This window comes from Salmo salar, chromosome ssa24 (assembly GCF_905237065.1).
Source record: "Salmo salar chromosome ssa24, Ssal_v3.1, whole genome shotgun sequence".
Taxonomy (NCBI): domain Eukaryota; kingdom Metazoa; phylum Chordata; class Actinopteri; order Salmoniformes; family Salmonidae; genus Salmo; species Salmo salar.
The window spans coordinates 10,245,770-10,270,735 of NC_059465.1; the positions used below are offsets into that span (position 1 = coordinate 10,245,770).

The 24,966-nt window shown below is 42.9% G+C and overlaps 1 protein-coding gene across 1 annotated transcript in view; it reads left to right on the forward strand.

Moving 5' to 3' along the window:
• Positions 1-8,790: 8,790 nt before the first annotated feature.
• The window catches only part of tacr1a (tachykinin receptor 1a), a 40,091-nt gene continuing 23,915 nt past the window's right edge, over positions 8,791-24,966 (forward strand). The window contains exons 1-2 of the mRNA XM_014170969.2: positions 8,791-9,578; positions 19,286-19,480. Of these exons, the coding sequence (XP_014026444.1) occupies positions 9,169-9,578; positions 19,286-19,480 (605 nt within the window). The 5' untranslated portion in view covers positions 8,791-9,168. The remainder of the gene's footprint in view (positions 9,579-19,285; positions 19,481-24,966) is intronic.

Sequence of the window (24,966 nt, forward strand, 5' to 3'; positions counted from 1 at the left end):
CCTAGCTGTGTCTGAATCCTGGCTTAGGAAGGCCACCAAAAACCCTGAAATGTCCATCCCTAACTATAACATTTTCCGACAAGATAGAACTGCCAAAGGGGGCGGAGTTGCAATCTACTGTAGAGATAGCCTGCAGAGTTCTGTCTTATTATCCAGGTCTGTGCCCAAACAATTTGAGCTTCTACTTTTAAAAATCCACCTTTCCAGAAACAAGTCTCTCACCATTGCCGCTTGCTATAGACCACCTTCTGCCCCAGCTGTGCCCTGGACACCATATGTGAATTGATTGCCCCCCATCTATTTTCAGAGCTCGTGCTTTTAGGTGACCTAAACTGGGACATGCTTAACACCCCGGCCATCCTACAATCAAAGGTGCCCTCAATCTCTCACAAATTATCAATGAACCTACCAGGCACAACCCCAAATCCGTAAACACAGGCACCCTCATAGATATCATCCTGACCAACCTGCCCTCCAAATACACCTCTGCTGTCTTCAACCAGGACCTAAGCGATCACTGCCTCATTGCTTGCGTCCATAATGGGTCTGCGGTCAAACGACCACCCCTCATCACTGTCAAACGCTCCCTAAAACACTTCAGCGAGCAGGCCATCCTGCAGCACAAACTCAAAAAAGTTCTGGGACACTCTAAAGTCCATGGAGAATAAGAGCACCTTCTCCCAGCTGCCCACTGCACTGAGGCTAGGGAACACTGTCACCTCCGATAAATCCAAAATAATTGAGAATTTAAATAAGCATTTTTCTACGTCTGGCCATGCTTTCCACCTGGCCACCCCTACCCTGGTCAAAACCCCTGCACCCCCCACAGAAACTTGCCCAAGCCTCCCCCATTTCTCGTTCACCCAAATCCAGAGAGCTGATATTCTGAAAGAGCTGCAAAATCTGGACCCCTACAAATCTGCAGGGCTAGACAATCTGGACCCTCTCTTTCTAAAATTATCAGCCGAAATTGTTGCAATCCCTTTACTACCCTGTTCAACCTCTCTTTCGTATCGTCTGAGATCCCAAAAGATTGGAAAGCTGCCGCGGTCATCCCCCTCTTCAAAGGGGGAGCCACTCTAGACCCGAACTGCTACAGACCTATATCTATCCTACCCTGCCTTTCTAAGGTCTTCGAAAGCCAAGTTAACAAACAGATCACCGACCATTTCGAATCCCACCATACCTTCTCCGCTATGCTATCTGGTTTCCAAGCTGGTCATGGGTGCACCTCAGGCATGCTCAAGGTCGTAAATGGTATTATAACCGCCATCGATAAGAGACAATACTGTGCAGCTGTATTCATCGACCTGGCCAAGGATTTCAACTCTGTCAATCACCACAGTTTTATGGGCAGACTCAACAGCCTTGGTTTCTCAAATGACTGCCTCGCCTGGTTCACCAACTACTTCTCAGACAGAGATCAGTGTGTCAAATCGGAGGGCCTGTTGTCCAGACCTCTGGCAGTCTCTATGGGGGTGCCACAGGGTTCAATTCTCGGGCTGACTCTTTTCTCTGTATACATCAATGATGTCGCTCTTGCTGCTGGTGATTCTCTGATCCACCTCTACGCAGACGACACCTTTCTGTATTCTTCTTGCCCTTCTTTGGACACTGTGTTAACTAACCTCCAGACAAGCTTCAATGCCATACAACTCTCCTTCCGTGGCCTCACCTGCTCTTAAATGCAAGTAAAACTAAATGCATGCTCTTCAACCGATCTCTGCCCGCACCTGCCCGCCCGTCCAGCATCACTACTCTGGACGGTTCTGACTTAGAATATGTGGACAACTACAAATACCTAGGTGTCTGGTTAGACTGTAAACTCTCCTTCCAGACTCACATTAAGCATCTCCAATACAAATATATATATATACATGTATATACAAATATATACAATATTTTGCCTCAAAGCATCCTTCACTCATGCTGTCAAACATGCCCTCGTAAAACTGACTATCCTGCCGATCCTCGACTTCGGCGATGTCATTTACAAAATAGCCTCCAACACTCTACTCAGCAAATTGGATGCAGTCTATCACAGTGCCATCCATTTTGTCACCAAAGCCCCATATACCACCCACCACTGCGACCTGTATGCTCTCGTTGGCTGGCCCTCGCTTCATATTCGTTGCCAAACCCACTGGCTCCAGGTCATCTATAAGTCTTTGCTAGGTAAAGCCCCGCCTTATCTCAGCTCACTGGTCACCATAGCAGCACCCACCCGTAGCACGCGCTCCAGCAGGTATATTTCACTGGTCACCCCCAAAGCCAATTCCTCCTTTGGCCGCCTTTCTTTCCAGTTCTCTGCTGCCAGTTCTCTGCTGGAACGAATTGCAAAAATCACTGAAGCTGGAGACTCATATCTCCCTCACTAACTTTAAGCACCAGCTGTCAGAGCAGCTCACAGATCACTGCACCTGTACATAGCCCATCTGTAAACAGCCCATCCAACTTCCCCATCCCCATACTGTTAATTATTTATATTTTTTGCTCCTTTGCACCCCAGTATCTCTACTTGCACATTCATCTTTTGCACATCTATCACCCAAGTGTTTAATTGCTAAATTGACATTATTTCGCCACTATGGCCTATTTATTGCCTACCTTCCTTATCTTACCTCATTTGCACACACTGTATATAGACTTTTCTCTATTGTATTATTGACTGTATGTTTTGTTTTTTCCGTGTGTAACTCTGTGTTGTTGTTTGTGTCGCACTGCTTTGCTTTATCTTGGCCAGGTCGCAGTTGTAAATGAGAACTTGTTCTCAACTAGCGTACCTGGTTAAATTAAGGTGAAATAAAAATATATATATTTTTTTTAATAAAATGCAAAAAAATGTATTTGTCCTTTGTGGCTCAGTTGGTAGAGCATGGCACTTGTAACACCAGGGTCATGGGTTTGAGTAATGCTGTGGCCACACAAAAATATTATGAATGCATGACTGACTGTAAGTCGCTTTGGATAAAAGCATCAGCTTAATTGCATATACTTTATTATATTATGATGCACTCAGAAACAGAAAATGACACAGAACAATTTATCTCTGGGCCTGACCTGGTTAATTACCGGTTCTCCCTCCTAAAGTGGATGACAGATCAAAATCTGTTGTTGATTAAACTACTTTAATGTGATGGTTGTATACCTGGACTATGCTCAGTCAGAGTCAGCCTGATGTTCATACGTGGTTTGTAATGATGGTGACTCTTTTGTCAGATGTATTTATTATTCTTGCAATCTTTATTTGAGGTGTGCATCTCTTCCAGCTTTTATGCACATTTCCCTTATGTAATATGACCTCTTCTGTCAGCCACATTGACACTGTGCTTCCTCCCTTATTTCCAGGCTGTGTCACACCCTGATCTGTTTCACCTGTCTTTGTGATTGTCTTGACCCCCCTCCAGGTGTCGCCCATCTCCCCCATTATCCCCTGTGTATTTATACCTGTGTTCTCTGCTTGTCTGTTGCCAGTTTGTCTTGTTTGTCAAGCCAACCAGCTTTTTTGTGTCAGCGCCTGCTTTTCCCCAGTCTCTCTTTTCTTGTCCTCCTGGTTTTTGACCCTTGCCTGCCCTGACCCTGTACCCACCTGCCTGACCACTCTGGCTGCCTGCCGTCCTGTACCTTTGCCCCTGTTGCTGTAATAAACATTGTTACTTCGACACGGTCTGCATCTGGGTCTTGTCTTGATACCTGATAGGCTGCTCTCTCTGACAGTAAATAAATAATCCCTGGCAGTCTTAATTCAGCAGTCTCTCTTTCTCTCTCTCCCTCTCTCTCTCTTTGCCTCCCCCCGCCCCCTCTCTTCCAGTTTGCATTGTCATTGACGCAATAGAGACCAGAGCCTCCTTTACCGTCAATTTAAAATTAAAAGATCTATCAAGACTTTTCGCACCTTTGAATAGTCTGCAAAGCAATCTGTAATACGATAACACAGATACGCTACAAAGTTATTTGTCCATGGTATCAAACCAGCAACACAAACATGAAAAAAGTAACATTTTTTTGCCAATATATTTTAAAAAAGTTTTAAAGCCAATAAATACCTCTAGTAAATCACTACTACCAGCGGTATAGACATGAACTCCACTGAGAATTACAAAAATGTAGAAGGAAGTTGTTCACAATTGACATATTGAACTATGAATTACTGTCAATATTAGCTCTGCAAAGGGCAGCACTCACACTTCATTTTCAGTCAGAAAATACTCCCTGGCACAGAACATCCCAACACATTTAATCTCAATACACAGAGCACGGAAAATGTCTAATAACATGGCATGCTACTTTGAAAAGCTGATATTTTTTGTTTCAGCATTAAGGAAAATTCAGGTGCCTCTGAGAATAACATATTGCCGTATAAACTATTGAACATAAAAGATAATGGAAGTGTATCAGATGCTGACGGTTGACGTTGTCAGCTCTTGGCACAGATCGTTAAGTGGCCACCAACATTGGCAAACAACAATGTTCCTTTCTTCCGTTTGCTGGGAGGTACTGCTCTGGCCAAGGCAGCACTGAGCTATTGGGAGAACTATCCTGGTATGGCAGACAGTGGGGAAATATCGCATGACCAACTATTGGCCTCCAGTCCAAAAGCCTGGGTGTCATCCCGAAAACACTCACTGATGGAGCAAAAATGAGACCAGCAAGATGGTATTCAAGCCTCTACTTCTGCCACCCAACATTAGTTATCCAAACGATACCTGGCTGTCTTGTTACAAAAGGGCGCTGTGGCTTCAATATAATCACTGTAATACAAAGGAGAGATGTAAACAGCGTGAAGAGTCATTTACAAATCCTACTGCGACCTCTCATTTTCCAGCTTTTACATATACTGCTCAAAAAAATAAAGGGAACACTTAAACAACACATCCTAGATCTGAATGAAAGAAATAATCTTATTAAATACTTTTTTCTTTACATAGTTGAATGTGCTGACAACAAAATCACACAAAAATAATCAATGGAAATCCAATTTATCAACCCATGGAGGTCTGGATTTGGAGTCACACTCAAAATTAAAGTGGAAAACCACACTACAGGCTGATCCAACTTTGATGCAATGTCCTTAAAACAAGTCAAAATGAGGCTCAGTAGTGTGTGTGGCCTCCACGTGCCTGTATGACCTCCCTACAACGCCTTTGCATGCTCCTGATGAGGTGGCGGATGGTCTCCTGAGGGATCTCCTCCCAGACCTGGACTAAAGCATCCGCCAACTCCTGGACAGTCTGTGGTGCAACGTGGCGTTGGTGGATGGAGCGAGACATGATGTCCCAGATGTGCTCAATTGGATTCAGGTCTGGGGAACGGGCGGGCCAGTCCATAGCATCAATGCCTTCCTCTTGCAGGAACTGCTGACACACCCCAGCCACATGAGGTCTAGCATTGTCTTGCATTAGGAGGAACCCAGGGTCAACCGCACCAGCATATGGTCTCACAAGGGGTCTGAGGATCTCATATTGGTACCTAATGGCAGTCAGGCTACCTCTGGCGAGCACATGGAGGGCTATGCGGCCCCCCAAAGAAATGCCACCCCACACCATGACTGACCCACCGCCAAACCGGTCATGCTGGAGGATGTTGCAGGCAGCAGAACGTTCTCCACGGCGTCTCCAGACTGTTACGTCTGTCACATGTGCTCAGTGTGAACCTGCTTTCATCTGTGAAGAGCACAGGGCGCCAGTGGCGAATTTGCCAATCTTGGTGTTCTCTGGCAAATGCCAAACGTCCTGCACGGTGTTGGGCTGTAAGCACAACCCCCACCTGTGGACGTCGGGCCCTCATACCACCCTCATGGAGTCTGTTTCTGACTGTTTGAGCAGACACATGCACATTTGTGGCCTGCTGGAGGTCATTTTGCAGGGCTCTGGCAGTGCTTCTCCTGCTCCTCCTTGCACAAAGGCGGAGGTAGCGGTCCTGCTGCTGGGTTGTTGCCCTCCTACGGCCTCCTCCACGTATCCTGATGTACTGGCCTGTCTCCTGGTAGCGGCTCCATGCTCTGGACACTACGCTGACAGACACAGGAAACCTTCTTGCCACAGCTCGCATTGATGTGCCATCCTGGATGAGCTGCACTACCTGAGCCACTTGTGTGGTTTGTTGACTCCGTCTCATGCTACCACTAGAGTGAAAGCACCGCCAGCATTCAAAAGTGACCAAAACATCAGCCAGGAAGCATAGGAACTAAGAAGTGGTCTGTGGTCCCCACCTGCAGAACCACTCCTTTATTGGGGGTGTCTTGCTAATTGCCTATAATTTCCACCTGTTGTCTATTCCATTTGCACAACAGCATGTGACATTTATTGTCAATCAGTGTTGCTTCCTAAGTGGACAGTTTGATTTCACAGAAGTGTGATTGACTTGGAGTTACATTGTGTTGCTTTTGAGCAGTGTATAATCGGTTACATGTAATCTGATTACAAAAAAAAACTTTACCTGTAGCCAGTTACGTTACCTGGAACAATATTGTAATCGGATTAAAGATACTTGGAAAAAATGATGATTACTTCTTTGATTACTTTTAAATTCAGAAAGGATGTTTGAAAAACAAAATACATTATGACACCTTTCTGTTTTCTCAATGACATCAATTCAGAGACCACTATGATGAAATACCAAATGCGTTTGATGGATCCTTTTTGTCTTTTTCTAATGCCTCTTAAAGGGAAAGTCATCCAAAAGTTACTGAAAGTAATCCGATTAAGTTACTGAGTTTGGGTAATCCAAAAGTAACTAGTAACAGTAACAGATTACATTTAGAAAATTAACCGACCCAACCCTGCCTGTGGCCAGCACATAATATGATTTCTCCTGTCAGCCACGTGGACACTGCGAAAGGAATACAAATGTCCAGTTCGGCACCAGACAAGGGCTTCCTCCCTTATCTCCTAGAGCTGCTCTCGCTAACAGACAATAATGTGTCCCTGGCAGTCTATATTCAGCAGTCTCTCTCTCTCTCTCTCCCCCCCCCCCTATTCCTTGGCTACAACATTCATTCAGATATTTAGCTATGACCATTATAGCGCAGTTCACCACAGAGCATTAGGTGGCTGTGGCAGAAAGTACCACTAGATGGGAACAGTGAGCAGAAACATGTAGCAGACAGTCAGTCGTGATAATGATCAAAGAAAGTAATACAACTTCTTGTTAAATTGTGTATCCCATGCTGTCTTTCAATTCTTAGGAAATTCATGTTTTACTTTGACATATCCCTTTATGGCTTATGATACAGAAGCCCACCAGGTCAGTTTCCAGAGGCCTCTAAAACGAACAAAATGTAGGCTTTCACAAATGTGTCCACCTCAGTATAAAAATATTTAAGCTTTTACACCAATTTGGGGGAAACTGAGGAAAACAGAGCAACAATAATTTGAGTCTCTCTCTAAACTGCATCTCCCCTTCCCCATTTTTGTCACCCCCACAACATGATGCTGCCACCCCCGTGCTTCATGGTTGGGATGGGGTTCTCGGCTTGCAAGCCTCCACCTTTTCCTCTGAACATAACGATGGTCATTATGGCCAAACAGTTCTATTATTGTTTCATCAGACCAAAGGACATTTCTCCAAAAAGTACAATCTTTGTCCCCATGTGCAGTTGTAAAAAGTAGTCTGGCTTTTTTATGGCGGTTTTGGAGCAGTGGCTTCTTCCTTGCTGAGAGGACTTTCAGGTTATGTCGATATAGGACTCGCTTTACTGTGGATATAGATACTTTTGTACCTGTTTCCTCCAGCATCTTCACAAGGTCCTTTGCCATTGTTCTGGGATTGATTCGCACTTTTCACTTTTCGCACCAAAGTACGTTCATCTCTAGGAGACAGAACACATCTCCTTCCTGAGCGGTATGACAGCTGCGTGGTCCCATAGTGTTTATACTTGTGTACTATTGTTTGTACAGATGAATGTGGTACCTTCAGGTGTTTGGAAATTGCTCCCAAGGATGAACCAGACTTGTGAAGGTCTCCAATTTTTTTCTGAGGTCTTGGCTGATTTCTTTTGATTTTCCCATGATGTCAAGCAAAGAGGCACTGAGTTTGAAGGTAGACATTGAAATACATCCACAGGTACACCTCCAATTGACTCAAATGATGTCAATTAGCCTATTAGAAGCTTCTAAAGCCATGACATAATTTTCAGGAATTTTCCAAGCTGTTTAAAGGCACAGTCAAATTAGTGTATGTAAACTTCTGACCCACTGGAATTGTGATACAGAGAATTATAAGTGAAATAGTCTGTCCTGAAACAATTGCTGGAAAAATTACTTGTGTCATGCACAAAGTAGATGTCCTAACCGACTTGCCAAAACTATAGTTTGTTAACAAGAAATTTGTGGAGTGGTTGAAAAACAAGTTTTAATGATTCAAACCTAAGTGTATGTAATCTTCCGACTTCAACTGTATAATGTTTCTACAATGCTGTCAGAAAATGTGAGCTATTGTAAATTGTTAGGTAAAAGAGCCTATAATAAATTACACCATTGAAATACACCCCCCATTCACTACAGGAGTCATTATCTGCTATAGCAGCAAACGACCAGTCATTTTATTCGTCGGCTAAATACTTCTCTATTGTCTACATTTAGACAATCATTAATTAGTTTAAGTATGCTAGTCTTGCTGAACAAGTTGTCCAGTCCATGGACGTTTCAAGTTACAACACACTATTGCAGAACATCTATGATATTCGCGTATGCGCGCTCTTGGCTGCGCTCCCGATGGCGCACGTCGATTGTGTGAGAGGAGAGAGAGAGCACCTCTCTGAGCCAAGAGTATAGGGTACGGAGTACAGAGTACAGCGCTGGAGACTAGGACGCTGTTCCCCATGTCTTTTTGCTGCGGTGGAGAAGAGCCATACACCAAGGACCATCTCAATTTTACACGGAGTGGAGTCAACTTAAATACATATTCATCGTTTTATCCAAATTCAATTTTTAATAACTACGACTATTCTCAATTTTATGTGTGTGAGCTGCGCCTTCAGTGATCATTCCATTATTTTACCATTCTAAATTAGCTGTGCCAAATTAATCAGAAGAATGGCAATGATGAAGAAAGTTTAAATTGAAAGACATCAACACACACCAAGATTATTTCTAACGGTTGAGTGTTCATGTCATAGGTATTGCATGGACCAACATTATTTTTGTCACAAAAATAGATAACACCAAAATGGATCCCTTGTTCACCACGACTGATTTGCCATTGCTAAGCAATTGGACCAACGCTTCAGGGGTCAATGGAACTGATCTAGACGGGAACCAGTTTGTGCAACCAGTTTGGAGAATTGTTCTATGGGCATTCGCCTACAGTTGCATGGTTACTGTGTCTCTGGTGGGGAACGTCGTAGTAATATGGATCATTATGGCGCACAAACGAATGAGAACTGTGACCAACTATTTTCTGTTGAACCTGGCGTTTGCAGAGGCGTCTATGTCAGCCTTCAACACCGTTATCAACTTCGTCTATTCCGTCCACAATGAGTGGTACTTCGGGCTGATGTACTGCCGCTTTCACAACTTCTTCCCCGTCGCTGCTGTCTTCGCAAGTATCTACTCCATGACTGCGATAGCGGTGGACAGGTGAGTTCAGTTTGGGGGGACGTTTCAATGGATATAGGCTAGAATGTTTGCCTATGGTCACAATAAGCAAAACAGAACAATAATGCACTTGAATCCTGTCACAAATTTATTTGTAATAAATATGTAATATAAATGAAATTAAAATTCAATCACATTTATTTCTAAAGTCCTTTTTACATCAGCAGATGTCACAGAGTGCTTATACAGAAACCCAACCTAAACCCCCAAAGAGCAAGCAATGCAGATGTATAGCCACGGTGGCAAGGAAAAACTCACTAGAAAGGCAGGAACCTAGGAAGAAACCTAGAGAGGAACCAGCCTTTGAGGGGTGGCCAGTCCTCTTCTGGCTGTGTCCATGGAGATTATAAGTGTACAGGTTCAAAGTGGCAATCAGCAATTGATAGATCTTTTTTTTTCTTATATATACCCATTGATTCTTGAAGAATATAGCTTACTGTCGCTTACTGTCAAAATATGTTTGTTTTACTCCATTGTTTGTAAGCAATTTAGTTGTAAACAAACATTGTATAGCCTCAAAACATTGTTAAAACTTTACCCTAATGTTGATATCATGGATGGTCAGTCCTTGAATCCATAGGTCTGTCTATGAATTTAAGAGTGGTTACATTTCTCCAGCTCAATCCCTCAGCTGTTTACCAAAACACTGGCTGGGCGCCCGCTTTGTTGTTCTTTGAACTACAGATTGCCCATTTAAGATAAGAACATTTCTACCAAGGCTACATAGACATGTTATATAGCTAATGTATTCATTCAACTTAATTGGTTCTGGGGTGAGGCTGCTGTTGCTGCTCCATCATCAAATCCATCAAACCAATCAATCAATAACGTGTGTGTGTGTGTGTGTGTGTGTGTGTGTGTGTGTGTGTGTGTGTGTGTGTGTGTGTGTGTGTGTGTGTGTGTGTGTGTGTGTGTGTGTGTGCGTGTGCATGCCTGTGTGAGTGTGTGACCTCACTCTTGTGTTTATATCCAGGCTGTTGTTTTAAGCAGACTCACCCCCACAATGCTATTCTTATTAACCTCTGTTTCTGTTAGTGAGATAAAGCCATTCTCATGTGAAAGCTGTCTGATTTCTCCTCTTACCCCCTGACTTGGTACTCCAGCGGGAATAACCTTTAACGCATGCAGAGCTCTGCTTTTCTCCCAGCAGAGTCTGCATGTACTTGACCTTTGCAGTGTTTTGATATTCAATTACCCTTGAGATGACCTGGAGTAGGGAGAGCAGGGAGAGCAAGGAGAGCATGGAGAACAGGCATCATGTGAGGCGCTAAAAGACACACTTCAAACAACACACACTGATCTGATTAAACCCCATACTTATCAACAGGTTAAGCTTGTAGTCATCTCTCCATTCATCATTATCCAACCACTGTTATAAACTTGCCTAATGAATCCTGTCTCCTCATGATCACATTCTTTTGACATACTCAATGAGCAGTGATCGTGTATGCAAGATGTAATTGGTAAGGTCTATCATTTTTTTTCTACATTTCCAGTAAACAGAGGGAGCGAAATGATCATGGCGCAGAGACTCTAATGTGTAACATATGGAGGAAAAACACCACAAACAGCAGGTGTTTATGCCTTCAATTATGTAGATCAAATTATGCGTCTTTCCATGTATTCCCCTTGTATAGGAAATGTCTCTCTAATGCCCTATAGAAAAGCAGTAGAGTGTGCTACGTGCCAGGTGATTATGATGAGCGTCTCCGCAAAACAGGTTAATTCCCTCTTCCCTCTCTCATAGTCCCAGCTGCCTTGAGTCATCACCTCCATGTTGCTCCCATGCTATGCTGTACACATATTCACAGCAAGGCAGACACCCCCCCCCCCCCCCCTCCTTGTGTCAATGTATGTGTGTGTATGTGTTTGTGTGTACATGTGGGGTGACGCTGTGTGTGTGTGTGTGTGTGTGTGTGTGTGTGTGTGTGTGTGTGTGTGTGTGTGTGTGTGTGTGTGTGTGTGTGTGTGTGTGTGTGTGTGTGTGTGTGTGTGTGTGTGTGTGTGTGTGTGTGAGAGAGAGAGAGAAAGAGAGAGAGCATGCATGTGTGTGACACTGTGTGCTGCTGCAGTGCAGAGCATCTTAATGCAGCCATGCCGTTCTGTGGCAGCAAGACTACTGTGTCTGTTTTTGTTCATTCAATTTCCTCTAATTTCTTCCTGACTCTCAGGGGATGTCACAGCGATTCAGCCAATCTCTGTATATTTCTCTCCTATCTTCATCTGATTGCTTTTTATAAAAAAGCAAAACAAAATTCTGTATTTAGTTGTGAAGAAATAAAAGAAAGAGTTAGAGGGTTGTGAAGAAAGAGATGTAAGTAGTATGAGGGAAATGAACCCCCACTGTTGGGGGTCAAATGTATTTAGTCCGGGATCAACACAGCAGCGCTATATCCAGACCAGACTCTGGCACACCGTCTATTCACTTTGGATTTATTTGCACTGTGTCATGTTAGGTCATCATACCCCGTCTCCCACCTTTCACCTATAAGAGGACTGTACACACACAGCCACACACGCCAATACAGAGTTGATAAATAAAGTCTATATTTACTGTAGGTCTACAGCTGATCTGTCCAGAGACACACTCACATAACACACGTGCGCACACACACACATACAGTTGAAGTCGGAAGTTTACATACACCTTAGCCAAATATGTTTAAACTCAGTTTTTCACAATTCCTGACATTTAATCCTAGTAAATGTTCCCTGTCTTAGGTAAGTTAGGATCACCACTTTATTTTAAGAATGTGAAATGTCAGAATAATAGTAGAGAGAATGATTTATTTCAGCTTTTATTTATTTTATCACATTCCCAGTGGGTCAAACGTTTACATACACTCAATTAGTATTTGGTAGCATTGCCTTTAAATTGTTTAACTTGGGTCAAATGTTTCAGGTAGCTTTCCACAAGCTTCCATCAATAAGTTAGGTGAATTTTGGCCCATTCCTCCTGGCAGAGCTGGTGTAACTGAGTCAGGTTTGTAGGCCTCCTTGCTCGCACACGCTTTTTCAGTTCTACCCACACATTTTCTATAGGAAGTCCAGCATCCCGGAGTCGCCTCTTCACTGTTGACACTGAGACTGGTGTTTTGCAGGTACTATTTCAAGAAGCTGCCAGTTGAGGAGTTGAGGACTTGTAAGGCATCTGTTTCTCAAACTAGACACTCAAATGTACTTGTAGTCTTGCTCAGTTGTGCACCGGGGCCACCCACTCCTCTTTATATTCTGGTTAGAGCCAATTTGTGCTGTTCCGTGAAGGGAGTAGTACACAGCGTTGTATAAGATCTTACATTTCTTGGCAATTTCTCGAATGGAATAACCTTAATTTCTCAGAACAAGAATAGACTGACGAGTTTCAGAAGAAAGTTCTTTGTTTCTAGCCATTGTGAGCCTGTAATCAAACCCACAAATGCTGATGCTCCAGATACTCAACTAGTCTAAAGAAGGCCAGTTTTATTGCTTCTTTAATCAGAACACTGTAACAGCCGTCTGAAGGAGTAGACCAAGGTGCAGCGTGTATCGTGTTCATCTTCTTTATTATTATAAGAGAACACTTAAACAATGGGGGAAAAAAACAAACGACAGCCAAACAGTTCTGTCAGGTATACTCACAAAACAGAAAATAACTACCCACAAACCCCAAAGGAAAACAGGTTGCCTAAGTATGACTCCCAATCAGCGACAACAATGTACAGCTGTCCCTGATTGAGAGCCATACCAGGCCAAAACAAAGAAATACAAAGCATAGAAAAAAGGACATAGAATGCCCACCCAAATCACTCCCTGACCAAACCTAAATAGAGACATATTAAAGGCTCTCTCAGGTCCGGGCGTGACAAACACTAGTTTTCAGCTGTGCTAACATCATTGAAAAAGGGTTTTCTAATGATCAATTAGCCTTTTAAAATGATAAACTTGGATTAGCTAACACAACGTGCCATTGGAACACAGGAGTGATGGTTGCTGATAATGGGCCTCTGTACGCCTATGTAAATATTCCATAAAAAACTGTAGTTTCCAGCAACAGTAGTCATTTACAACATTAACAATGTCTACACTGTATTTCTGATCAATTTGCTGTTATTTTAATGGACAAATTTGTTTGCTTTTTTTCAAAACAAGGACATTTCTAAGTGACCCCAAACTTTTGAACGGTAGTGTATGTGTATTGGATTATAATGATTAAGGATATATTGCTTCAAATTTCTGTCTTCAGTGGTTTAGGTTGTGGGCTGTGGGATGTGGGCTGTGGGTAGCATTAGATTTAGGTTGTCTATGGCTGGCGTCCAGCGGGAAGTGCTGACTGCTGGAGTAATGAACGCAGTGTAGGGCACACAAACACACGCACACACACAATGCTTGGCAACGTTGGGCTGCTGCATATGTATATATATGTATAGTATATGTCTCCGGCAGGAATAGAAATCTTCTCTATCAATCAGCATTACCTCTCTCTGCACCCAGCCTCTCACCACCTGTCAGACCTGGGTTCAAATACTATTTGAAATTATTTAAATTACTTTATCTGTGCTTGATTGAACATGCCGCTTAATTGACCAACGTATAGTCCCAATACTGTAAACCCCACCCATTTGGAACTCCAGACAGGCAACAACAAACACTCAAAGTATTTGAAAGATGTAACGGTCGTCGTATGTAGTAGACCAAGGCGCAGCGGGTTGAGTGCTCATTTGAACTTTTATTGAACACTTAAATAACAAAACAAGAAAACAAACGGATGCACAGTATTGCAGGCTAAACACAGCAGTGCAAAAACAACTTCCCACAAACCACAGGTGAAAAAAGGGCTACCTAAGTATGACTCCCAATCAGCAACATCGATGTACAGCTGTTCCTGATTGAGAGCCATACCCGGCCAACAAAGAAATACAGAACCTAGAAAATCATAGAAATACAAAACCAGAACAATAACCAAAAACCCCGGAACACTCTAAACAAATACCCCCTGCCACGTCCTGACCAAACTACAATAACAAATAACCCCTTATACTGGTCAGGACGTGACAAAATATTTCAAATAGTATTTCAACCCAGGTCTGCCACCGGGCTCATTTCCTCCCATCTGTTGATGGGGATGTTATGTAATCTTCAGCAAAACAACAGTACCCCCTGAGAGCACAATGAGCTGGGAAATTGATTCCTGATCAAATTATAGCCTTTAAACCAAAACATTTCAAAACAGAAAAAACACTGCAAGCTTGAAGGTTAAATATTGTGTTGGCACCTCTGTAGAAGGAGCCTATACCTTAAAGGCTTATAGCTCTCCACGAGAGCAAGAGAGCACCAGGACAGAGCATCTTCCTGTTGAGTGAGAGTCACTAACAAAATCAATGGGGGCCCCTGGGCGGTAATTCGAACATGATTACTATGAGTTTAGATAGCTGGCTTGACTAATTTACCAATCTAAAAAATGTTAGCTGTCATGGGCTAATTGAGTGACTATCAGCACTCCGGGCAAACAGTAGATACAGAAAACAGATTGAATTTCTAGTTTAAAAAATGACAAAAGGATTCCCAAAACCGTGATTCCATGCTGTTGTTGTAAGGTTCTACAAAATAAAGAGAAATACAGGGGTTGTGTGTTTGCTGTGTGTTCATGTGAACATACAGTATGTAAATCTATGCATTTGTATGCAGGTGGTGAACAGAAATCAAGCTGGCATCAGTGTCGCGAGAATTTTCAATCCCAATGATAATAACTCAACAATCACTATAGCTTTGACCAATTCCCCAGAGGTGGTAAGGCTGTTTTCATTAAAACTCCTTTTTCAACCACTCCACAAATTTCTTGTTAACAAACTATAGTTTTGGCAAGTCGGTTAGGACATCTACTTTGTGCTTGACACAAGTAATTTTTCCAACAATTGTTTACATGCAGATTATTTCACTTATAATTCACATACACTAAGTTGACTGTGCCTTTAAACAGCTTGGAAAATTTCAGAAAATGATCTCATGGCTTTAGAAGCTTCTGATAGGCTAATTTACATCATTTGAGTCAATTGGAGGTGTACCTGTGGATGTATTTCAAGGCCTACCTTCAAACTCAGTGCCTTTTTGCTTGACATCATGGGAAAATCAAAAGAAATCAGCCAAGACCTCAGAAAAAGTTTTGTAGACCTCCACAAGTCTGGTTCATCCTTGGGAGCAATTTCCAAACACCTGAAGGTACCACATTCATCTGTACAAACAATAGTACACAAGTATAAACACCATTGGACCACGCAGCTGTCATACAGCTCAGGAAGGAGACACGTTCTGTCTCCTAGAGTTGAATGTACTTTGGTGCGAAAAGTGCAAATCAATCCCAGAACAACAGCAATGGACCTTGTGAAGATGCTGGAGGAAACAGTTACAAAAGTATCTATATCCACAATAAAACGAGTCCTATATCGACATAAGCTGAAAGGCCGCTCAGCAAGGAAGAAGCCACTGCTCCAAAACCGCCATAAAAAAGCCAGACTACCGTTTGCCGCTGCACATGGGGACAAAGATTGTACTTTTTGGAGAAATGTCCTCTGGTCTGATGAAACAAAAATAGAACTGTTTGGCCATAATGACCATCGTTATGTTTGGAGGAAAAAGGGAGAGGCTTGCAAACCGAAGAACACATTCAACGGAAAAATGAATTCAAAGTGCTCAAGAAACTCTTGTTACATTGAAACATTGAAGGAACCGTACTCAAAGAACCCCTCAATTAACCAAAGGTTCAAATATACTGCTCAAAAAAATAAAGGGAACACTTAAACAACACAATGTAACTCCAAGTCAATCACACTTCTGTGAAATCAAACTGTCCACTTAGGAAGCAACACTGATTGACAATGAATGTCACATGCTGTTGTGCAAATGGAATAGACAACAGGTGGAAATTATAGGCAATAAGCAAGACACCACCAATAAAGGAGTGGTTCTGCAGGTGGAGACCACAGACCACTTCTCAGTTCCTATGCTTCCTGGCTGATGTTTTGGTCACTTTTGAATGCTGGCGGTGCTTTCACTCTAGTGGTAGCATGAGACGGAGTCTACAACCCACACAAGTGGCTCAGGTAGTGCAGCTCATCCAGGATGGCACATCAATGCGAGCTGTGGCAAGAAGGTTTGCTGTGTCTGTCAGCGTAGTGTCCAGAGCATGGAGGCGCTACCAAGAGACAGGCCAGTACATCAGGAGACGTGGAGGAGGCCGTAGGAGGGCAACAACCCAGCAGCAGGACCGCTACCTCCGCCTTTGTGCAAGAAGGAGCAGGAGGAGCACTGCCAGAGCCCTGCAAAATGACCTCACAAATGTGGATGTGTCTGCTCAAACGGTCAGAAACAGACTCCATGAGGGTGGTATGAGGGCCCGACGTCCACAGGTGGGGGTGTGCTTACAGCCCAACACCGTGCAGGACGTTTGGCATTTGCCAGAGAACACCAAGATTGGCAAATTCGCCACTGGCGCCCTGTGCTCTTCACAGATGAAAGCAGGTTCACACTGAGCACGTGACAGACGTGACAGAGTCTGGAGACGCCGTGGAGAACGTTCTGCTGCCTGCAACATCCTCCAGCATGACCGGTTTGGCGGTGGGTCAGTCATGGTGTGGGGTGGCATTTCTTTAGGGGGCCGCACAGCCCTCCATGTGCTCGCCAGAGGTAGCCTGACTGCCATTAGGTATCGAGATGAGATCCTCAGACCCCTTGTGAGACCATATGCTGGTGCGGTTGGCCCTGGGTTCCTCCTAAGGCAAGACAATGCTAGACCTCATGTGGCTGGAGTGTGTCAGCAGTTCCTGCAAGAGTAAGGCATTGATGCTATGGACTGGCCCGCCCGTTCCCCAGGCCTGAATCCAATTGAGCATCTGGGACATCATGTCTCGCTCCATCCACCAACGCCACGTTGCACCACAGACTGTCCAGGAGTTGGCAGATGCTTTAGTCCAGGTCTGGGAGGAGATCCCTCAGGAGACCATCCGCCACCTCATCAGGAGCATGCCCAGGCGTTGTAGGGAGGTCATACAGGCACGTGGAGGCCACACACACTACTGAGCCTCATTTTGACTTGTTTTGAGGACATTACATCAATGTTGGATCAGCCTGTAGTGTGGTTTTCCACTTTAATTTTGAGTGTGACTCCAAATCCAGACCTCCATGGGTTGATAAATTGGATTTCCATGGATTATTTTTGTGTGATTTTGTTGTCAGCACATTCAACTATGTAAAGAAAAAAGTATTTAATAAGATTATTTATTTCATTCAGATCTAGGATGTGTTGTTTAAGGGTTCCCTTTATTTTTTTGAGCAGTGTATGTTCAAGAGTAAAAACCCATTGACTGCAATGTTTCCTTGTGGAACTCCAGTGTTTCTTGAGAATCTCCAGGGTTCCTCGAGTCACCCTTAATTCTAAGAAGATGAGGATAAGCTTTTACTCTGTCAAAGGCAGACAGTCGATGACTAAAACTAAATATAGACGGGGGAGGATTATCACGTCCTGACCAGTAAAGGGGTTATTTGTTATTGTAAGTTTGGTCAGGACGTGGCAGGGGGTGTATGTTTTATGTGTTTCGGGGTTTGTTGGGAAATGTTCTATGTTAGTCTATTTCTATGTCTGTGTCTAGTTTATCTATTTCTATGCTTAGTTTATTGGTTTGACCTTCAATTGGAGGCAGCTGTTTCTCGTTGCCTCTAATTGAAGGTCATATTTAGTAGGGGTGTTTTTTCATGGGTTTTTGTGGGTAGTTGTTCCAAGTGTAGCTGTGTGCCTCACAGGACTGTTTTCTATTCGTTGTTTTGTTCAAGTGTTTTGTTTTGTTTCTTTAATAAAAAAAGATGAGTATTCACATTCCCGCTGCGTCTTGGTCCCATTTTTACGACGAGCGTGACAGGATTGGAACATGCACATTGCATTGATATAGACCCTGATGCTCAGAGTGGAAGAATAAAACATTTGCATTTTAGTTTGATCAATAGTGTCATTTTGTGTTTGTGTGTGTGTGTGTGTGTGTGTGTGTGTGTGCGCAGAGGTGTAAAAAGTACTCAATTGTCATAATTGAGTAAAAGTAAAGATACCTTAATCTAAAATGACTCAAGTAAAAGTGAAATGAAACCAGTAAAATAGTACTAGAGTAAAAGTCTAAAAGTAAGCACAGTGGTGGAAAAAGTACTAAATTGTCATACTTGAGTAAAAGTAAAAAGTGAAAGTAAATACTATATGTCAAATTCCTTATATTTAACATACCAGATGGCACAATTTCCTTTTTTATAACTTTTTTTGACAGCCAGAGGCACACTCCAGCACAGACATAATTTACAAAAGAAGGATTTATGTTTAGTGAGTTCACCAGATCAGAGGCAGTAGGGATGACAAGGCACATTCTCTTGATAAGTGTGTGAATTGGACCTTTTTCCTGTACTGCTAAGCATTCAAATTTTAACTAGTACTTTTGGGTGTCAGGGAAATTGCATGGAGTAAAAAGTACATCATTTTCTTTAGGAATGTAGTAAAGTAAAAGTAGTCAAAAATACAAATAGTACTGTAAAGTACAGATACCCCAAAAAACTGCTTAAGTAGTACTTTAAAGTATTTTTTATTAAATACTTTACATCTCTGTGTGTATGTGTGTAGATCTTCACCTTGTATCTTCCTGAACATGTGTTTGACCCTCCTTTCTCTCTTCTTTTCCTAGGTACATGGCCATCATCCACCCCTTGCAGCAGCGTATGTCGTCCACAGAGACCAAGGTGATCGTGGGGGTGATCTGGGTGCTGGCTCTGCTCCTGGCCTTCCCTCAGTACTACTACTCAGTGACAGAAGAGCTGCCTGGACGAATCATCTGCTACATCGAGTGGCCCGAATACACTGGCTGCGACTACAGAAATATGTGAGTTTCTTGTATAAGTGTGTGTATGTGTGAGAGAGAGAAAAAGAGAGAGAGAGCGAGAGTGTGTGTTTGTGTGCGTGTGCGCTGGCATTTCCACTAATCACTAAACTAAACACTCCTGATTACTTTGAAAGGAGAACAAATGCATGAGGAGGTTGTTGGTATACACTAGCCAGTAAATAAAAGCAGCATGGAACAAAAATGCTTTGTTTCTTTTCTGTTTCTCGATGAAAGAAAAACCACCAAAAGCTTTTTATCAAGTACACCTGTGTAGGGAAAATATCACTTCAGATGTAAACAGTAGAATACATAACTATACAGTTTACTCTTCTCTCACTATTTATTAAAGCCGATGTAACATTTACCATTCCCGCACTGCTTATTAAAGCAGCAGTTTGACTCTGTTTTAAATACAATGCTAATGATGACTGTTATCGAAAGCAGCGGAGAGTTAAGGCCCCCCTGTGTCGACTTCTGCACGTCTTCAGCAGAGCATATACAAGATAGACCAAGACATTCTGCTGTTTACAATTCTGTTGCCTAACAGATCAAATATGTTATTTACCTTCACTATCGATTCCAAATTCCTCGAATTGTGTCTCCACTCAAGAGCAGCTTGGATTAAACATAAAAAGCTCAATTCCATTATCTTCTAGCTGTCCAAACGCAGGGCTGATTTTATATTATCCTCTTAGCTTCATCCATCGAAAGCAATAAACAAACTGAAAGGACTGAGAGAACATCCCAAATGGCACCCTTTTCCCTTTATAGTCCACTTCCTTTGACTAGGGCCCATATAGCTCTGGTCGAAAGTCGTTCACCATAAAGGGAATGAGGGTGCCATTTGAGACGCAGACTGCGAGTGCATGCAGACTACATACCCTGTGTCTAACCTTAACAAAACATTGTTGGAAGGAAACAGAGTATTATTTATTGGTGTGATTGCGAAGCCAGTAGACACATTCTGAGCTGCAGTATCAGGTGAATATGGGTAGCCAGATATTGAACAGATTATTATTTGTATTGTAGGGGGCTTTGGGCAGTTTAGATGTTATTGCTGAATCATTGGATTTGAGCCTCTCGCATTCATTCTTCCATTCGCCCCTCTCTCACCTCTCATCTTTCACACTGTTTTGCTGTTCTTCACAGTTGAACATGAAGCAGGAAAGTGACACCAACAGACACGTGTCTGACTGAGTGATATTCTGCCCAACCTTTCCTCTACATTGCTTCCTTCCTTACGTTACCAAAATAGAATGGAAAGATTACGGTTGTCATACCCTGATTCAGAGGGTTGGGTTAAATGAGGAAGACACATTTCGTTTGAATGCGTTCAGTTGTACTCACTAGGTATCCCCTTTCCCTTTTTCAATGAACAATACAATTATAGGCGTGAAGTGCTATATATATATCCCAGGTATTCCTCTTTAAGGAATACCTGGGATAGGATAAAGTGACGTAAATGTAAAATGTAAAATGTAAATGTGTGTATATATATATAGGAGTTAATGTTAGGATATATATATAGGAGTTAATGTTAGCACTTCACACCTATATGCTGTATTTTATTTGTGCTGGGACCACTTCCCAACGCTCTCCTTGGTTCTCTTCACCCCATAATGTACGGCAAACTAAAAGCTGTGAAGCAGTGGAGGCTCCTCAGAAGAGGAAGGGGAGGCCCATCCTCCTCAGTGAATTTCATACAAATAAAAATAGTGAAACGTTAAAAAAGTTAATCTTTTTAGATAAAACTATGCTAAATATATTTACGTCACCATATCATTGATTAAAACACACTGTTTTGCAATGAAGGTCTACAGTAGCCTCAACAGCACTCTATAGCATAGTACCATGGTGTAGCCTGAGGACAGCTAGTTTCCGTCCTTCTCTGGGTACATTGACTTCAATAGAAAAATGAGGAGACTTATGGTTCTCACCCCCTTCCATAGACTTACACAGTAATTATGTCAACTTTCAGAGGACATCCTCCAAGCTCTTGCAGCATTTACTGACATATTGTCCATCAAATCAGAGGATCAGAGAATTATTCTAGTACTGAAAGCATAAGCTACAGCTAGTTAGCACTGCAGTGCATAAAATGTAGTGAGTAATTGACTCAGAGAGAGAAAGGCAATAGTTTTAGACAATTTAAGTTCTTTAAAAATGAAGGAGAAGCAAGAGAGAAAGAGAGAGAGAGATATTTCGTATCATTTATTTTTTCACTTTCAGTTTCACTTAGCTAGCGAATGCAGATAGCTAGTTTAGCCTACTCAAACACCTGGCTCAAACAGAGAGGGATGCTATGTTAGCTAGCTGGCTATGCATATCCAACACTGGAACTCTTCCAAGTCAAGGCAAGCTTTTGGTTTTATACATTTTTTGCCACCGGGTCATGCCGGTATAACTGCTAAACTGCTTGCTGACTGTACTGCATGATTGTTGCGGGTTTACTAATGTGTTAGTTCTAGTAGTTATGTTGACTATGACGTTATATGGTAATATGCTAATATGGTGACAATTATATAGGCTGTGTGTAGCAGTTAGTGGTTATGATATGAAGGTTTGGCTTGGAAAGTTTTTTTGCCTTGTCACAGACAGATGTGTTGTGCACTGAAGTCCACAAGCGAAGGGGAAAAGTTAGAGGAGGAGAGCGAGTAGATGCGAGAAGGAATTATACAACGAGCAAAATGATCATGTTGTTTGTATGTGGCTGCTATTAAAGTGAACTGTGTTTGCGTGTGATAAGAGGTGTGTTAATTCAGCCGATTCTGTTTAAAAACATTTCTAAAACGTAAGCAAACGGAATACAACGGGGATAAACATACCTGAATTTGTCCAATGGAACCTCTTGTTTGCAACTGTTGGACTAATAATTAAAGCCTTGATGAGCTAGATGCAGGCAAGAGTATGCAATGCGGTATTGAATGTGTCACTGTCTGTCACCTTGATTACTAAAACTTTTCTTTCGACCTGTGCACCTACGTTGTAAACGTTCATTCATAGGCTAGGTTGTAGCAACCTCATGATGGGTATAGGGAACATTTGATTATCATGTACTAGCCTAAACCTATCGATGTAACATTGAGCTGGGTGAATGGAACATGAATGACAGTCATCCAATATAATGTAATAGAAATAAGGCCATGCTCATAAAAAAAAACGAATCGTCCTCCCTAATTTTAAACGTCACCAACCGCCACTGCTAGCACGCGTAAGGCCCATTTACTCTAACAGTGAGAAAGTGCACCCCACCCCTGTGGCCCTTAATGTATTTGTTTGACTGCAGTCGTTACCTTCCGACATCCAGTGAGCTGATAAACGCACAGCCTCCAGCTCTGATCTGATCACAGCAGCCCCTCTGCTCTCAGCACATCAACACCACAGCATTTTAGGGTTGCTTTCTTTGTCGCCAAATCCACATTGTAACCATTTGTCATGAATAGCACGATGGCAATTGCAATGTTCATGTAGGAATCGCTGTGGCACTTATTACTTTTTTAATGAAACTGTAATCACTGACACATCAGGACTAAGTGAGCGGAGCTTTGGTGTGGTTGTAATTCAGCCAGCCAGCCCGTCCGCTGCTGTAATTGACACATCTGACTATGGCTGACCCTCCAGTCCAAGCATTGTGTGTGTGTGTGTGTGTGTGTGTGTGTGTGTGTGTGTGTGTGTGTGTGTGTGTGTGTGTGTGTGTGCATGTGAGCAGTTTGTGTATGTGTGTGTGTGTGTGTGTGTGCTGCCCCTCTGCCCCCTCTCAGTGAGCAGGAATTAGGGATTAAGGCCACGGGGAGGGTATAAATAGCATCGTCACAAACTTACCGAAGATTCAGTTTCCAACAGTATGATCACACACTCAGACAAGTACACTGGACCTTCACACACGCCCGTGTGCGGGTTCAGCCGCATACACAACTGTGCACAGACCTTTTCTATACACACACTCATATTACACCCCCTCCCACCCCCACACACATACACAGAGAGTTAGACACACAGTGCCCCCCCCACACACACACACACACATTGAGAGAGAGAGAGAGAGAGAGAGAGAGAAGAGAGGGTAGGTAATAGAGAAAGAGAAAAAGACACACACAGTGACACACACAGACCATCCTGCACACCCCGTTCTCTCTGTCCCCCCGTCCCCTAAATTGGGTACCTAAAGAGCTTGTCTTTGATCTATGCCAGTAAGCCAGCAGCATTGTGCAGGGTGTCATGTTACCTCAGCCACTACATTCATCTCCCTCTGCAGACGCCCAGGCTTCATTCTCTTCTCCCAGCAAAGTCCAAAGAACAGCAACAGCGGCCCACACATGGCGCAACAGAACACAGACAAACGTTGAGATCCAGTCTAGAGCTCGGCTGGACAGTAAGGCAGGAAGAGAAGACAGAAAATTAATGAGCAGCAAGTCCTTCCAGTGTGACTTTATTTGGCAGGATTTTTATTGATAACGGTGCTGTGACACTTAGGTGACAGACACTCACTTCTCTTTACTGCTTGCCCAGCGAGCAGGAGGCAGGGGGCAGGAGGGAGAGGAGACGAGAGGATGGGGAGAGAGAGGAGAGGAGAGGAGAAGATGGGAGAGGAGAGGCAGGATGCAGGCAGCCACCAGGCTCATTATGTATTCCGGGGAAGTTTGCTCAAGGCCGCACTGATTTCTGTAAATTGCCTTATACCCACAACAGGCTCTACTGGAAGTACTGACAGTTCTTTAGACAAACAATAGTTTTTAGAACCAAATGTAAATTTTTCTACACACTCCCACCAAACTGTGTGTGTGTGTGTGTGTGTGTGTGTGTGCATTTAAGCATCTTCATTTGTAGGATCTTAATTTGATCACCTTGTTGCAGGTGAACTTAAGAAGTTTCTAATTTCCACTTTGCAATTTCAGACTTAATTTTCCCTTATGAAATATGTATCAACCCCTACAAAGATGTCCAATAATTATAATCCACATAATAATTCACATTTCCTGTGTCTGCAGGATTATTGGCTAAAAGATCTTACATCTGTACACTTCCAGGTAGAACCCAGGTAGAACCCTTTTGGGATCCATGTCGAAAGGGTTCTATACCAGTGGATGCTGCTGAGGGGAGGACGGCTCATAATAATGGCTGGAATGGAGTAAATGGAATGGCATCAAACACAATGGAAACCATGTGTTTAACGTAGTTGATACCATTCCACCTATTTCGCTCCAACCATTACCACGAGTCCGTCCTTCCCAATTAAGGTGCCACCAACCTCCTGTGTTCTACATTGAACCAAAAAAGGGTTCTACCTGGAACCAAAATGGTTCTACCTGGAACCAAAAATGGTTCTTCAAAGTGTTGTCCAATTGGGACAGCTGAAGAAACCTTTTAGGTTCTAAATAGCACCTTTTTTTCTAATAGTGTATGTGTGTAACTGTACGTGTTTGCCAGTTTGTGTGCATGCATTTGTGTGTTTCTCTGTGTATGTCTATGGCATGTCTGTGTGTCAA